The sequence below is a fragment of the Chrysochloris asiatica genome, unplaced genomic scaffold (genome assembly GCF_000296735.1).
Source record: "Chrysochloris asiatica unplaced genomic scaffold, ChrAsi1.0 scaffold00076, whole genome shotgun sequence".
NCBI classification, from domain to species: Eukaryota; Metazoa; Chordata; class Mammalia; order Afrosoricida; family Chrysochloridae; genus Chrysochloris; species Chrysochloris asiatica.
In genome coordinates, this window is record NW_006408594.1 from 400,718 (window position 1) to 417,658 (window position 16,941).

Consider the following 16,941-nt stretch of genomic DNA (forward strand, 5'->3'; position numbering starts at 1 on the left):
AAATTATTATATATTCCGGAGTGTTTTTGTGCACATCTCCCCTGCCCTGCCCGTTCCCTTCTCCCCACAAAACATAGAGGAAATAGAAGCAAATACTGTTGAATGATGATGCACGGAGGAGATTTGTAATCACTGCAATGAAACACGTGTGTAAAGCCAATGTTCTCCCATGTAAACTATCACACAATTCACAACAGAAAATTTAAAAATTGGGGGGAAAAAAATGGAATGGAAAGATAATTGAATTTTCCCATAGACTTACTAAATTGTACAAACCTTACCAAAAGATAAAATGAGCCACAACTTGAGCCAAGTCGGTCTAATGAGCTCATTACTTTTGTGTTTCACTGCAATTCCAAATGTTATCACTTACTATTATCAATAGAATGGTAGCAAGGTGCCCACTATACTGAATCACTGAGTTCTGCTAGACCAAGATCAAATTCTCCTTCAGGAGAACCAGGAAATCCTGGTGGTGCTGTAGGTTAAGCACTGGACTGCTAACCACAAAGCTGGCAATTTAAGCTCACCAGGCGCTCCCCGCAGGAGAAAGATGAGGCTTTCTGCTCCTATAAAAATGTACAGACCACCTCGGGAACCCTCCACACACAGGCTCTCTGTGAGTCAGGTTCGCCTCGATGGCAGTGAGTGTCTGCTTTCCCAGTCATTACATGCGAGTCTGCATGAGTGGCTGGAGAAACAATGGCCTGTTCACTGATTTCACCTCTGCACCGTGACACTCAGCAGACACGAAAGCCCCGTGGGGAGAAAAAGTGCTGTATTGATTTAAGGCCACAATTCTTCTGGAACTTAGACCAGGCTCTCCAGCAACACTATATCCATGCCTCAGCAACAGAAGTTCACAAGACCAACAATGACTTTTCCTTTCTTTCCTTTCTGAAGCTACAGACACAGCTCCGCTTTCACCTTCATCACACTTTCGTAGGGTTTCAGCAGGGGAAACACCTCCTCTTCTAAAAATCTCTGCACCTGCCAAAGAAGGAAACAAACAGAAGGCAGGAGAAAGTGCTGAGACACACACTGATTACACCGTTTCCAATCTGTTAGTAACTCTGAGACCTAGTTTGATAAAAGCTTGTACTCTACCAGAGACTCTACTTCCCTCAACAACCTGTCGCCCACCGGCAGCTCACCCACTAGGGACCGATGCCGCACTTTCCTACAAACCAGCCCAGCCTGCGTCCTCTCAGGTGGTCTCACCAGTCTCCACCCACCCACCCATGTGAACTGCTTCACTGCTTCTCCCTCATTTAGCCGAGTACCTAGTGATTAACGTAAATATTCCTGCTCTCTCCCGTCATCTCCATCCACCACCACTTTCTCAGTGGAAAACCCTCACCTACTGCGTGGCCTTCTGCGGCAGGCTCCCCACTCGTGCAACTCAAATCCAGCTCACACACACCAGCACCGTCATTTCAACATAATGACCATCTATCACACGCTCCTGTCTCTCATCAGCTTCAAATCCTGGCCTTACCTCTGAGGCACTTTCTACAATTCCAACACCAACTGACTGGAACTTCTCTCCCAGGCTAGATGGTGTACCTGCCACCTTCCCTCGGCTGGCATGTTCCCAGGACACTCCTATTTGTCACAAAGATCCAGCTCCTCCAAGAAGTCTTCCCTAACTTTCCCACCTCAACGGGGTCATACCTTCTCCTTTGTGATCCTCAAATATGTTATTCCCCTCAATTCCTGCATGTTATTATCAATGACTATTTGGAAGGCTTCACCACCAAGTTCCCAGTACTAGAAGACACTGTTTAACTACTTACCTTTAAATACCCAGAATTAATCCTAAGGCCTGAGCACATACTGTGTACACAGTAAATGTATTCTGAAGGAGACCCGGTGGCACAGTGGTTGAGTGCTTGGCTATCTGAAAGGTCGGCAGTTCGAACCCACCAGGGCTTCACAGGAGAAGGATATGGCAATTTGCTGTCATAAACACTGTTGTTGTTGTCAAGTGCCACTGAGCCTGTTCCAAATCACAGAACTCTGTATGGGGTATCTGAGGAGTGATTGGTACATTTGCACTTCCAAACTTGCAGTCCAGTGCTTATCCTACAGCGCCACAGCAGGACTCCTCCACGAAGATTACAGTCTAGCAAACTGTATGGGCAGTTCTACTATCCTCTGGTAGCATAGTGGTTACGAATCGGGCTGCTAATCTCACAGTAAGCAGTTCGAAACTACCAGCTGTTCCGTGGGAGAAAGATGAGGCTTTCTGCTCCCGTAAAGATTTATAGCCTCAGCAAGAAGTGACTGGCCTACAAGCTTTCAAGGGGGAACCTAGATCCAAAGGGTGTGGAGGAAGGTAGAGTCTCCACTGAGTAGTATCCAATCTGTCTAAGCGGAACTGATGAAATGAAATGCAGACAGGTCTCTTGCGATACAATAGTGAATAACTGTTATCAGGACTGATTGTAAGGGTTGGAAATGTACAGGTAGACATTTTATAGCAAGGTGGGGAGTGATTAATTTTTCAGTCTAGGAGTGGAGGTCCCTGGGACCATCAATGGAGAAGAGCAGAGAGCGGGACCCTACCCAAAGAAGCAGTGATGCCTGAGATGGAGGCAGAGACGATGATGTGGAGAGATGGAGCAGCTGGGGACTTTAGACACAGAAAGGGAGAGGGGCTGTGTGCTGACAACCAGGGGACAGGCTTGCAGTGTTGTAATACCCTGTGGTTGGGTGATGATGCATGAAGGGGATTGTAACCACGACAATGAATATACCATAGGATGAATGTAAAGCTAATGTTCTCCCATGTAAACTATCACATAATTCACAATAAAACATTTTAAAAAGAAAAAAAGATTTACAGCCTTGGAAACCCTGTATAGGGTCACTATGAGTGGGAACCGATTCCACAACACATAACAACTGTCCTATGCTGTAGTTGTTAAGTGCCATCAAGTCAAGTCTGTTCCAACTCACAGCAACCCTGAATAGGTTTCTGAGGAGCGGCTGGTAGGTTTGAACAACCTACCTTGTGGTTAGTAGTCCAGTGTTTACCCTACAGTGCCACACCAGGACTCCACTGTCCTATACATAAATTGGAATTGATGAAACAATACACAAAATGTTTTCTGACTACACGCTCTTCTCCAAAAGGCCACATGGACGAATGCCATTTGCTGAGAAACAGTATGCACCAGGCGCTAGGCCAGGCACTCCTAACTGCTCCCCATACTATCTACTAGACCTTTCATTCAGTTCTCAAAATCTCTAAGAGATACATAGTTTTATTCTGTCAGCCAGTAAGCACCAGACGTCAGGATGGAGCCTAGCTCACCAGATAGTAAAATGGAATCTTGGTCCAGCAGAACCCCATAGCTTCCCTCTAGACCCAAAGAGACATCAGAGATCACATAGTGAAATACTTGGGGCAGCTCACAGCAGCCAAACCCATACCTTCCGCTAGTGCCCTGCTCAGAATTCACTCTAACCTACCCGCACCTCCTCCTCCCAAGAGGCAGAAACAGGATTCCAGGTCCTGCCGCCCTATAATGCCGTGTGAGGATGAGCAAGCATTTGGGGGGAGTCGTGAACGTGTCCTGACCGATGCTCACCTGCTGGGATGCACATCCAGTGAAGGAAGAAGGATCCAACAAACGGTCCAGCTGGGAGTGGACAGGACTGAAGTAGGCATCGGCCCGGATACGCTCGATGAGGTCATTGTCGCCCCCTTCCTGCTTGACCACAGCAGCTGCTTGCTGGGAGAGCACTCTGACCTTCTCATGGCAATCCTGTGGCGGTGGCAAGGGAAGCAGTGCCAGCGTGCTGCCCACAGAGGGCACCTGCAAGCTCTCGAGAAGTCCAGGCTGTCCACACAGCTCTCCACCCACCCTTACTCGGCCAGGTCTCCACTAGGATGGCCAGGTCTCCACTAGGAAGCCATCTTAGGACAGCTCTGACCCGGCTGCCCACCTCCCTGACTCCTCCTCTTGTAAGCCACACACACATCAGCTCCATTTCCTGCTCACGCCCATGGAGGGAATTCCGTACTAAGTGACTCAGTAGTCCACTTCCAATAACCCACCCCCATCTAGGGTAGAGTACGATCACTGTTCTGGACCAATCCTGTGATGGGAGGTTATAACTGAAACGCCTTCCTTCAACCATTCCTCCTCAGAGGGAGGAGTGTGCAGGACAAAGATGCAATTAATTTATCCAGGCGCACGAGGGGCTACGAACCTGGCGGCTGCCTCCCGCCTTCACCATGGCCATGATGATGTTCTCTGTGGCCATGAAAGGCAACTCCTGTCGAATGCGCCGTTCAATTACCTAGACAATCAGAACAGGAGGGTGACAACTATGTCAAACAGAATGCAGAGACGAAACAGTACTATGGTATTACGGAGAGACCAAAGGGTGACTTTATTCTACATCACACTTCTCAGTTTTCTTATTAACTCAGAGTATTATTCTGACTGAGGGGAAAACGACAAGTCGATTGGCCTGAGTAAATTATTAAAAGTTGCCTTATAAGAATAATTCCTAAAACCATACATACATGGCTCAAGAAGCCAGCACCATTAACCCATCTGCCACAGGGACTTAAAATCAGCCAAATGCTGTTTTTTACTTGGCTGAGTCACACCCGCTGATTCTTGGTGCTACTTGAGGCCAATTTAAAGTCTTTCTTTTTTTCTCTTTTCTATAAATGTGTGTGTGACTCCCGTAAAGGACGAGTTCCAGCTAGGAAGAACTACTAGACCAGAATGCACTGTCAGACCCCCAACACCTCACCCCAGAGCAGGACAGGACCACATTCCTTCCCACATTCCAGCCCCTCCTTAATCCTCTGCCTCTTACTTTGGGGTACACCACCAACCCTTCAGAGACGTTCTGCAGCGTGTTCAGTATAGTATCTGCCGTAAGAAATGCCTCAGCCAAACAGATGCGTCTAAAACAAACAGCCAACTCAGGTATCTTTTTATGCAAATTCAAATTTTAGAGAAATGCAGGGTGTGTCCCAAGAAGTTGCCCCAAGTCCTCTTGACTTCTGCTTGGACAATGACCACCCCACATCCTGAAGGCCTTCAGACCTATCACCTCCAGCCCAGACATAGGCCCAAGTGCCAGACCTCTTATCTGCTGGACAGCTCCACCAGGTTGACCTGTAGCTCAAACCTAGACAGCACGGCATTCAGCCACGTCTCCCTTGCCCCCTCCTCGCCATGTGCAGCTGGATTTTCCTCTTTCCCTGCATCTCTGGCCTCAGTTAATGGCACTAGCACCCAGGGACCTACTTCCTTATCCTTACTCTTCTCAGCCACCCTGGCCGGCCAGTCTACCACATCCTTCCTCTTCAAATGATCTCTAACCCATCTCATCAAGCTGTCACTGAGCCCAGATGTGACAGCTGACATTCCCTGCCCTCAGAATAAACCACTCCCTTCCAGGGCCTGCCTGGCCTCTCATACGCTGGCCCCTACTCACGATCTCTCTCTCCAGCACTCGTGATCACTAACTCCTCTGACTGTGTAATCTTCTGCCTTACATGTGGGTCCAAATGTGTCATTCCACAAAGTATGGCCTCGAACTCCTGCAACACTGCCCCCTCCTCACCATGCTCACTGTGCCTTGTACACACCAGTCAAAGCGCACTCGTCCTCCTCCTCCCAGACTCCCCCAGCTGCTTGGCTGTGATGACTGACCGGTTGGCACTATCATCCAGCGTGCGTTCAAACCACTGCACAGACGCTGTCTGCAGTGGGTCCAGAATGAGAGTCATCAGGTGGCGGGCCAGGCTGCAGCAGCGCTCTGAGCGCATGGGGTTCCGCTTGTACGCCATCGCACTGGACCCTGCCGAGGAAAGGAGGAGGGGCAAGGCAGCAAGAAGTCAGAGGACAGAGAGCACGTGCCTGGGCCAACCCCCAAGCCTCTGGAGCACCCACCAGACAGACACTCACCGATCTGCTGCTTTTCAAAGGGTTCCTCCAGCTCCTTGAGGCTTGCCAGGAGGCGTATGTCAGTGCAGATCTGAGGAAGGCAGGGGAACAGCCATCATAACACACTCTTACAGGGACAGCTGGGGGAGGGACCAGCGTCATTAGGGTCCCTTACTGATATGCTACTAGTTGCTAAAAACTGATGGGTGACACCAGAGAAACACAACGAAGCAGAAGTCTGCGGCTAACTGGATCTACCTGTGGTGCCGCAGAGCCACACCGCTCACCTTGTGCACAGATGCCCCCAAGCTAGCCAGCACAGACAGCACCTCAATATCTACTTTCCGTGTATATGTCTGCCCTGTGATGAGGAACGCCCTAGGAAGAAAGAGAAAAGAAGCTGATGTTACAGTATTTCCAAGCATGACTCCACTTGGTCTAACCGGCATGCCAAGTTTCCCTGAGTCCAGAGGACCCGAGTGGGAGCTCGTCCTTCCACCCTTGTGACTACTGATCTGACCCAAGGGGGCAGCACAGCCCAGCGCACCACGTCCTGCCACAGTCCAATCGAAGAATCTAGAGCGAGCCTTCGTGGAGCCTGCAGGCCCTCAGGAAATTTTCAGGTCAGATTTCACACAAACCCATAAACTCTCACTACAGCTACTAGATAAACTTGGAAGTGAATGGCTTTCCTTTTAAATTACAATAGAATCGAGACTTTAGAAAACTCAGGCCAGAGATGGAAAGAAATGGGTAGAACAAAGGAAAAAAACAGACAAAAAGTGAAAGTCAAGTCTAGAGGAACACCAAGGACAAACTTTTCATCAACTTAACAGGGCGATCACGTTTCTCTCACTTCCCTACCTCTTGAATCCTGCCTTTTCAGTCACCATCTTGTCGAGCTGCTCAACCTTGAAGAGAAAAGACACATCCCTATAGAAATCTAGGTGTGTCTAGTACAGAAACATGTAGTGTCGTCTCGCCCAAGTCTCTCCTTCCAGTGCAAAGACCCTGCCCCATGCTCCCAGCCATGTTGCCTTCAGCACACCTTTTGGTGGTCTCCCTCAAAGAGCTGCAGGAAGCTGGCCTGTGTGCCGGTGGTGCCCTTCACTCCTCGGAAGCGCAGGTCATCTTGGACACGCTTCAAATTCTGAAGGTCCATGCAGAGATCCTGAATCCAAAGACAGCAACGTTTCCCAACTGTGGTCAGCTGAGCAGGCCTGAAAACAACCCAGAGAGAACCCACAGAAGTCTCAAGCCAAGGTCTTACTTCATATAAGCATCATGGCTGCTCCTAGTCACCAGCAGCCCCTGAGAAGGGGAACCACTACAGTGAGAGGTAGAGAGACCAGCAGATAAAAGAAGTGCTAGAAGACTTTCTCCAAATGATAGCTGACAAGCATCAAAACCACTTTAAGAGGACTTAACTTCTGATACATGACTCATTCCTCAACAAAGCAGCTATTAATAAAAAAATGGCACAGACTCACACAGAGTGATGCCTGACACCACCAGCATTTTCTGAGCTCCCAGGGTCTGCTAACTGCAGCAGCCGGTTACCACGATTGTGTGGCTCTCCCTAGACTCACACCAGGCTGAGCACATCTCCTGAGCCCATGCTGACACTGTGAGGAAAGAGGAATTGCAGCTCAGGTGACACCAGGTGTGCAGGGAAGCCAGCATAGACGGGAACATTGGCTGTGGTCAAACCACATTCAGCTGAGCGTCAACCCTTCCCATAAACAACTGCTCCAGGTTCCTGCTACCCATCAAGAGAGGTCCCAGTTTGGAAGAAGCCTTATTAATAAGCTCACCAGGCTTCCAGAAGTTCTAGGAGATGACACTCTTGTTGCCAAAGCAATGGCCCACCAAAACACAAGACAGATGTTAAGACACTACTCAGAACCATCGCTCAAACTTGTCACTAAGCATACAAAAATGAGTACCACCAGCTTTAAAAACGGGGGTTATTTGGTAATCATAAAAATACTCAAACATTTAAAAAATAAAAAAAGTAGGGGAAAAATTTAACTGCCCACTTATCTCATAAGCCAGAGCAATGGATATTAACATCTTAGGAGTACTTCCTTCTAGTCTGTTTTTTACCTGCTGGTTTTTACCTGTAACGTTAGCATCTGCACATTTCCATGTTATCTGTCTTACAAGCATCATTTTAAAGGCTGCCTAATATTCCAACCAGTACACTTACCTTACCTTATTTAAGTAGTCTCTTATGGTGGGATGTTTAGTTTCCAGTGTTTACTACCATAGAAACACTGTAACAAAGATCAGGAACAGAGAGTTTTCCCATTATTTGGATGACCTTCTCAAGAATGGAATTACTAAATCAAAGGGTCTGAATACTTTTTAAGGTCTGGATACTATATTTTCCGATGCTTTCCAAACACTCTACCAGATGTAGTCTGCCACCAAGATAGCTTTCCTTATAGGTTCATTCCTTACAAGTACTTCACTAAGATCCTAAATTATCGGTTATAATTACCTTTGGGGGCACTTCGCCTCAAAGGTTACCACAGAGGGAAGAACTGAAGGCATAAATGAAAGAAAGAGGCCCACAAACAAACCCAACTCCCAAGAAGTAACCGTATCACTTACTGGAAATGTGTGAAACCTAAGGTGGGAAGATCAGCTTGTTCCTTGGCGAAATCAGCAAGGCGAGAGATCACTCTGGCAAGCTACGGGGAAAGACCATGTGGTAGAAGAGGGTGAGTTCTGGGTGAGTTTATTATATAAGCAGTAACTAAACTTTTAGACAATTTACAGCCTTGGAAACCCTGTCACTATGAGTCGGTACCGACTCCACAGTACTTAGTAACAAATATAAAACTAAAGGAGCTCTGGTTGCGTAATGGTTACGAAATCAGACTGTGAACCGCAAGGTCAGCAGTTTGAAACTACCAGCTGTTCCACGGGAGAAAGATGAGGTTTTCTGCTCCTGTAAAGACTGACAACCTTGGAAACCCTGTACAGGGTCACTATGAGTTGGAACCAACTCCACGGCACATAACCACCACCATATAAATGTAGATCTACAGCTCACTGAAAGTCAAGGCCATACCATCTCATCTTTGTATACTGAGATGTCTGGGAGAATGCACAGCAAACATCTGAACACGGAGGTGACTACCTAGTAAGTTATGAACTATTCCTGCAGGTGTGTAACATTCACTCAGAAAAAACAGAACTACGTCATAACCCTGACCCACATGTACCTCTGGCTACGCTTCCTTCATCTAAATGGCTTCACCCCAAAAAAGAGAACTATTTCTACAGATTAGACCCAGGACTCATCTAGCCGAGAAAATGATGCTCTACTCAGAATGACACTTCAGTGACTTGGTACCCATCTCCTACCACAGGGAAATTAGGGCTGGTAGGTAGTTTCACCAACTCCTTACCTTTGGCAAAAGCAGGTCAAATGCGTTTCTAAGAATAATCAGGTCCTGCAAAGGAAAGGGCAATGATTTTATATGAAACAGCTTTAGTTCAAACCATTTTATGGTAGAATCTTTCTGACCATCCCAATGGGATCTCTCAGCTAGTGGCCTATCTCACATTAGCAATCCCCTGTGCAAACCAGAAGAAACTAACAGAAATGGTTCTTCTCGGATTACTACTCTAAAAATGCAGGGAGCTCTGGTAGTGTAGTGGTTACGAATCAGGCTGCGAACTGCAAGGTCAGCAGTTCGAAACTACCTGCTGTTCCACGAGAGAAAGATGAGGCATTCTGCTCCCGTAAAGATTTACAGCCTCGGAAACCCTGTCCTGAGGTTGCAAATCATTATGGGATTAGAAACCCTCATCTTTCTTCCTCAGAGGAGCTGTTAGATTTGAACCTTGCAGTTAGCAGCCCAGCTCCTAATTCACTAAGTGACCAGAGCTCCTCAATGTCTAGAAAAGGCGAAACTAAGACAGAAAAACAGGTCCATGGTTGTCAGAGGCAGGGAGTAGGACTAACTGCAAATGGGCAGGAAAAGAACTTTCTGGAGTGATGGAAGTGTTCTAAAACTGGAGTGTGGTGAGGGCTGGATTTAGTCAATCTATGAAAACACTATACTTGAAACATTTTTATGGTGGACAAACTACACCTCCATAAAACAATGGTCACAGAAGGTAACAGTATCCATCTCATACAAGCGTTGTGAAGATTAAGTGACTGTGTAAATTCTTACAAGAGTGCCTGGCACCTGGTAAATCCTCAGGAACTCTTGCTGGTACTCTTCTTGTTCAACTATGTGACTCTTTGGCTTTAAACAAAGGTTGCTTTAAACAATGGTAATGCATTCCAACTTTCTTTTCAGAAGCCAATTTTATGGGGAAACATCCTTTGGAAAATTACTCCAGCCACTAAAATGCAGATTGTGCATATGTCAGTAGACCAATGGACAGTAGTATCTGCATGTCATATTACATGCAGGTCTCTATAGATGCTTGTTTGGGGGCGGATAACCACAAGGTCAGTGGTTCAGACCCATCAGCTGCTCCGAAAGAAAGATGAGGCTGACCGCTCCTGTGAAGGTTTAGTCTCGGAAATCCTATACAGGGTTTTGATGGATTGGAGTCAGCTTGATGGCAGTGAGTTAGACTATCTTGGAAGTGTACCAAAAGTGTGTTCAGCTCAGAAGCCCTTAGCACTAAAGATCTAATGATAATGAGGCGCTTCCCAACACTGAACAAAATCAAATCAACTTAATCCATTTGCTATAAAGCGAGAGTCCTGGGTGGAACCATTCAACAGCTCGTACTGTATTGTCTCCAACATAGCAGGAGGTGGCACCCAGGTGGATAATGCCGGCGGCTTTGGGGCAGCAGTGGCCGAAGGTGTGCACGTGAGCCATCACATCGTGTCGCAATCGCTTCTCTTCCTCAGCTGCCATCTTGAAGTCGATATTGTCCAGGTTCGACTTCATCTCCTGGATTTGCTCGTCTGTGATAGGCAAACCCAACGTCTGGAAAGCAGTCAACAGAAAATCAAGCAACCTCGGGCATTACCATTCTTTGAACTGAAGTGACACAGAACACACTGGTTCCAGGTATCAGTCATTTGCTCCAAATTAAGGACCTGGAGCAGTAGACACTAAAGGAACACAAGCAGGGAAGGAGGGGGAACTTTCTCTGGGAAACCAGGTAAGTTAGACTCTAAGTAAACGCCTAAACTTACAATAATGTCATCCTCTGGCACCCCCATCTCTCCTCGACTCGCACTCCTGTTTCTCCAATCAAATTTTATCTTTTCAGAGATGCCTTCCCCAACTTCAATGTAAGGTCACATCATCTTTTGTTCTGGGTCATTCCAGCCCTTCACCTGGCTTTTATTTGGAGCACTCTGCGCATGTGAAAATGGCTCACAGAACCGCTAATGTCAGGTTGACTCTGAACCCACCCAGCAGTAGCCTGGACAATAGGTCTACTGATCGGTTTCTGTGACGACTAAAACCCAAACCAAGACCCACTGCAGCCTACTAGGTTCTGACTCATAGCGAACCTCCAGGACAGAGCAGAACTGCCTCAGGAGGTTTCCAAGGCTGTGACTCTTTACAGACACAGACAACTACATCTTTCTCCCATGGAGTGGGTGGTGGGTTTGCACTGCCAATCTTTATGGTTAGCAGCAAAGCACTGTACCCCCAGCGGAACCCTTTGGAGCAGTTCTACTCTACAACACAAGGGGGGCCATGAGTGAGAATCCACTTAGTAAGGGAAAAGTCAAGTCCATTATCTTTTCATTGAACTTTTCCACAAACTTTTTGGTGTCTGTCCCTCCCCCCTACCATAGCTGCATAACACCTAAGTTTTATTTATGGCCAAGCACACAAGCAGCCAAAGCCTGGGCACCTGGGCACCAGGCCACAACTTTGCATTTGATCCAGTTAAGGAATTCTGTAAGTCATGTTGCCAGCCAGAAAACTGTTGGTTTCGACTCACAGCAACTCTTCATGGGGTTTCTGAGGAGATGCAGGTGTGGGTTTGAACTGACAATGAGATTAGCAGTCCAGTGCTTATCCTACAGTGCCACACCAGAACTCCAGCAAGCAAATTCAGAACAACTGCAAGCAATTCTAGGTGATATCGATGAGCCCAGCTGGCAGCACACAGCTCCAAACCCTGGATTCACACACGGAACCGCTACACCAGGAACAATAATGCACTTCCACCCATTTGAGACTCCCGGGGACTGGGCTTGCTCAATAGACCTGCACCGTGCAGTGTGGTTCACCTGGCTAGTTACACTTTTCCTAACTAAAGGCACGGTCATTCTAGCCACATTTCCAGTGCTCACAGGCCACATGTGGCTGGGCTGCCTTGGACCTTTACAAGTCAGTAACTACAAGTGAGAGTCCAAGTGTGGTACTGTAGGATAAGCTTTGGACTGCTAACCACAAAGTTGGCAGTTCAAACCTATTAGCCACTCCTTGGAAACCCTAGACAGGGTCACGACGAATTGGAACCGATTCAAAGGCACTGAACCACAAGAAGCTACATAGCGTCCTACCCTCACTCCTCATACCCTTCTACTCTTTCATCCTCCCCAAATTCTTTAACTATGATTTTATTATGTTAATATTATTCAACTAATTTTGACACCCTAGCAAATAGTTAATGCACTCAGCTGCTAACTGCAAAGCTGGAATTCAAGTCCACCCAAATGGAAGAAATGAGGCGGTAAAAGAGCTGAGCAGAAAATTTCAAAGGGTAACTCCAGAAGACCAAGTTAAATATTATAATGAAACGTGCAAAGATCTGGAGTTAGAAAACCAAAAGGGAAGAACACGCTCAGCGTTTCTCAAGTTGAGGGAAATGAAGAAAAAATTCAAGTCTTAACTTGAAATAGTGAAGGAATTCTCTGGGCAAAATACTGAATGATGCAAAAAGCATCAAAGGAAGATGGAAGGAATACACAGAGTCACTGTACCAAAAAGAAATGATTGATGTTCAACCATTTCAAGAGGTAGCATGTGATCAAGAGCCAGTGATCCTGAAGGAAGAAGTCCATGGTGCATTGAAGGAATTGGCAAAGAACAAGGCTCCGGAAATTGATGGAATATAAAATTGAAACCTTTCAACAAACTGATGCAGCACTGGAGGCACTCTCACATCTATGCCAAGAAATTTGGAAGACAGCCACCTGGCCAACTGATTGGAAGAGATCCTATTTGTGTCCATTCCAAAAAAAGGTGACCCAAAGGAATGCAGAAATAATCCGACTATATCATTAAAATCACATGCAAGTAAAATTTTGCTAAAGATAATTCAAAAACGATTTTAACAGTACATTGACAGAGAACTGCCAGAGGTTCAAGCCAGAAATGAGAAAAGAACATGGAACGAGGATGTTCAGATGGATCTTGGCTGAAAGCAGAGGATACCAGAAAGATGTCTATGTGTGTTTTACTGAGTACACAAAGGCTTTTGATTGTGTGCATCATAACAAGCTATGGACAACATTGTGGCAAATGAGTATTCCAGAACACTCAATTGTGCTGATGAGGAACCTATACACAGACTAAGAGGCAGTTGTTTGAACAGAACAAGGGAACACTGAATGGTTTAAAATTAGGAAAGGTGTGCACCAGGGTTGTATTTTTCACCATATTTATTCAAGCTGTATGCTGAGCACATAACTTGAGAAGCTGGATTCTATGAAGAGCGTGGCATCAAGACTGGAGGAGACTGGAAACACCTGCGATATGCAGATGATACAACTTTGCTTGCTGACAGCGAAGAGGATTTAAAATACTTACTGATGAAGATCAAAGACCTCAGCCTTTGGTATGGGTTGTACCTAGTTATAAAGAAAACAAAAATCCTCACCAATGGACCAATAAATAACATCAAGATAAATGGAGAAAAGATTCAAGTTGTCGATTCATTTTGCTCATATCAACCATCAACACGAATGGACACAGCAGTCAAGAGATCAATTGACTTATTTCATTAGGCAAATCTGCTGCACAAGACCTCTTTTAGGCGTTCAAGAGCAAAGATGTCAGTTTGAGGACTAAGGTGCAGCTAACCCAAATAGCAGTTTAAATACCCTCACATGCATGTGAAAATTGGGCAATGAATAAAGAAGACCACAGAAGAACTGGTGCATTTGGGTTATGGTGTTTGAGATTATTGAGAGCAACATGAATTCCTAAAGAACAAACAAATCTGTGTTGGAATAAACACAACCAGAATGCTCCTTAGAAGCCAGGATAGCCAATAGCCAGGTTTGTCTTTCATACTTTGCACATATTATGAGGTAAAGTGCAGGGTCAACAAAAAGAGAAAGACACTCAACAAGATGAATTGGCCTAGTGGCAGCAGCAATGGGTTCAAGCATAGCAATGATTGCAAGGTGGATGCAGTACTAGGCAACGTTTCATTCTTTTGTGCATAAGATCGCTATGAACTGGTACCAACTGGATGGCACCTAACAAGAACAGACTAATATCCTCTTATATTACCTTCTTCTGTTACCTGGGCATCCATTCTCCCATCTGAAACAGGATCACAATAGTACTTATTATGCAGAGGCTGTTTTGAGAATGAATGAGCTAACACCGCTCATGACTTAAAACCATGTGGGCACACATCAGGCACTATATGTTGTTAGTGCTGTCGAGTCAGTTCAGACTCAAGCCTGTATAGCATAGGGTTTTCAAAAAGCAGTTGATGGGTTTGAACTGTGGACCTGTGGTTCACAGTCCAGTGTTGATCCATCTGATTTTCTTGAGAGCAGTGACCAGGGGGCAGAGGGGGAGATCTAGGGTGGAAGTTTCTTTCTTTCTTTCTTTTTTTTTTTTTTTTGCCTCCCACTATTGGAATTTATTCTTCCAGCTTGTATAAATCAAGGGACAGCTTAGCTATACATTTCCTTTGCAGAATTACAAGTTCTGGGTTGTGTGTGAGTAACTGTAACCTCCCCCCCTCTATGATTAGGATATTTGGGTAACTGTGATTCCTTTTTGCATTTAAAACTTTTGCTTAGATTTTTTTATACTGTCACCACCTCCTCCTGAGAGATGTGTCCTCCCTAGGGTGGAAGTTTCTTGTTTGAAACATTCCACTGATTATCCTGGTGTGGGGCTGTGGGATTAAAGCACTGGACCACAAGGTGTATTTGTATCCCAAGGTTGGGGGTTCAAACTCACCAGCTGCTCCTTGTAAAACCTATACACATGGTCACTATGAGTTGTAACTGACTTGACAGCACTTAACAGCAACTGAAATGTACCAAGGTCATAGGGATGGATTCAGACTGTTTCACTTATTACCATGACATTTGCAAGGACCTTACCAACTTGACTGTGGCATTTTCCCCTGCAGCTAAAGAAACATTATAGCTCCCTGGATGACCTTCCACTCTTGTTCTGGGAAGGGCCCTCTGGAGTTATTTCTGAAATGGCACTGAGCCGCTTGTATAAACCCACATCTGTCTAGTGAATTTTGACTCAGCGATCCACATAGGGTTACAGACACTGTAAAACTTTATAGAAGCAAAAAGCCCCGACTTCCTCCTGTGTAGACGATGGAGGATTCGAACTGCCATCCTTTCATGAACAGTCCACCTGCCTAACCCAGGGCTAACCGCGCCACCCAAGCTCCTTTCACTCAGGGGTTTCCACTCGCTGCTGTTGTTAACATGCATACGGTTTCTGGCCTTTAAATCTTATAGGGAGCAGAAAGCCTCATCGTTCTTTCGGGAAGCGGCTGGTGGGCTCAAATCTCTGACCTTGTGATCCAATGCTTATCCTACAGATCCCAGAAAACTCGAATCCCAATCCTGGGACTAACTATATATATACTGAACCACTGTGGTAAGAAACGGGTAAGTGTTCGGACTCTGGATTGAATTTGGGTTCAAATCCCAGCTCAACTCTTAAGAACTGAAACGCCCGGCAAACACGGCGCTCTCCCGCTTAGGTGTTCTCCCCTCGGAGCGGCACAGGAACTAGCGCTGTGTCTGTGGGGAGCGGTCCTCTCCTGCAGGAATGGCCGGAATGAAGCCCCTGAAACCACAGATCCCATTGCTCGCCGCCTCCTCGGCGTCGCTAACCCTCGGGGACAAAAACCATGTGAGGCAGCAGGTGACAGCTCCGGGCTTCCTGCCTCGCCTTCCTGGGACCGCCGGCCGAAAATAGCCGCGCACGGCCGCCCAGGCGACCCAGGCCCCGTGGACCCGGGCGCGGCACGTGGGGGGCGGGTCGCCTGGCCCTTCTCTCCCAGCCCGGCCCCGCCCGCAGCCCCGGGCCCGTTACCTGCTCCGCCTCCGCCAGCCACAGCCAGAGCTGCCGCCACGTCCGGAATTTGTACCTGTCGCTGAACACAAAGCACATCTCCGGGCTGGCGTAGCGGGAGGCCAGCGGCGAGCGGTAGCTGTCAGGCCCACCAGCCTCCGGCTGCACGCTACGGTCACCGGCCGCCGCCATCACGAACATGCGACCCCGCTGGCAAGCACACGGCGAGCGGAAGCGGAAGCTAGAGGCCGGCGGGGCGGAACTTCCTTTATTTAGTCCCGCTTTCTTACCGCCTAGGGATTATATTGTGCTTGAGTCGCGAGGGTGTCAAAAGTTGTTGGCTGAAGGTTGTTTCTCGCGGCGTTTGCAAGAAACCAGTAGTTGTGTAGTGTGGTGGAGTCGGTATTGACTCGTAGCAACTCTGTATGGGAGCAGAAAGCCTCATGTTTCTCCCACGGAAGGACTAACCTAGTGGTTAGCAGTCTAGTGCTGATCCTACAGCGCCACTAGGATGATTGTTAAATTGTTCGGTGCCGTTGAGTTGTTCCTACTCATAGAGACCCTGTATAGGGTTTCCAAGGAACTGCTGGTGGGTTTGAACTGCCGACCTTGTCGTTCGCAGTCCAGTGCTGATCCACAGAGCTACACCAGGATGATAGCGCTTAATAAACGTCTTAACGGTTCTGCGCCTCTTTCCCCATCGGAGAAAAGCACAGTAAATCCTGTCTCTTTAGATGATTGTGGTAACCAGTGAGTTCATACGTGTAAAGCTAGAA

At 46.9% G+C, this 16,941-nt stretch overlaps 1 protein-coding gene across 1 annotated transcript; it reads right to left on the minus strand.

The window, feature by feature from the left end:
- Positions 1–870: 870 nt before the first annotated feature.
- On the minus strand, positions 871–16,357 carry ADSL (adenylosuccinate lyase). Its single transcript, XM_006865164.1, has 13 exons — positions 16,187–16,357; positions 10,688–10,891; positions 9,341–9,385; positions 8,538–8,617; positions 6,970–7,141; positions 6,786–6,832; positions 6,209–6,299; positions 5,943–6,012; positions 5,688–5,835; positions 4,843–4,933; positions 4,222–4,311; positions 3,597–3,773; positions 871–990 (listed from the first exon to the last, which is right to left on the minus strand). The coding sequence occupies exons 1-13, from the start codon at positions 16,355–16,357 to the stop codon at positions 904–906; spliced, it is 1,473 nt and encodes a 490-aa protein (XP_006865226.1). The 3' UTR covers positions 871–903.
- Between the last annotated feature and the right edge of the window lie 584 nt (positions 16,358–16,941).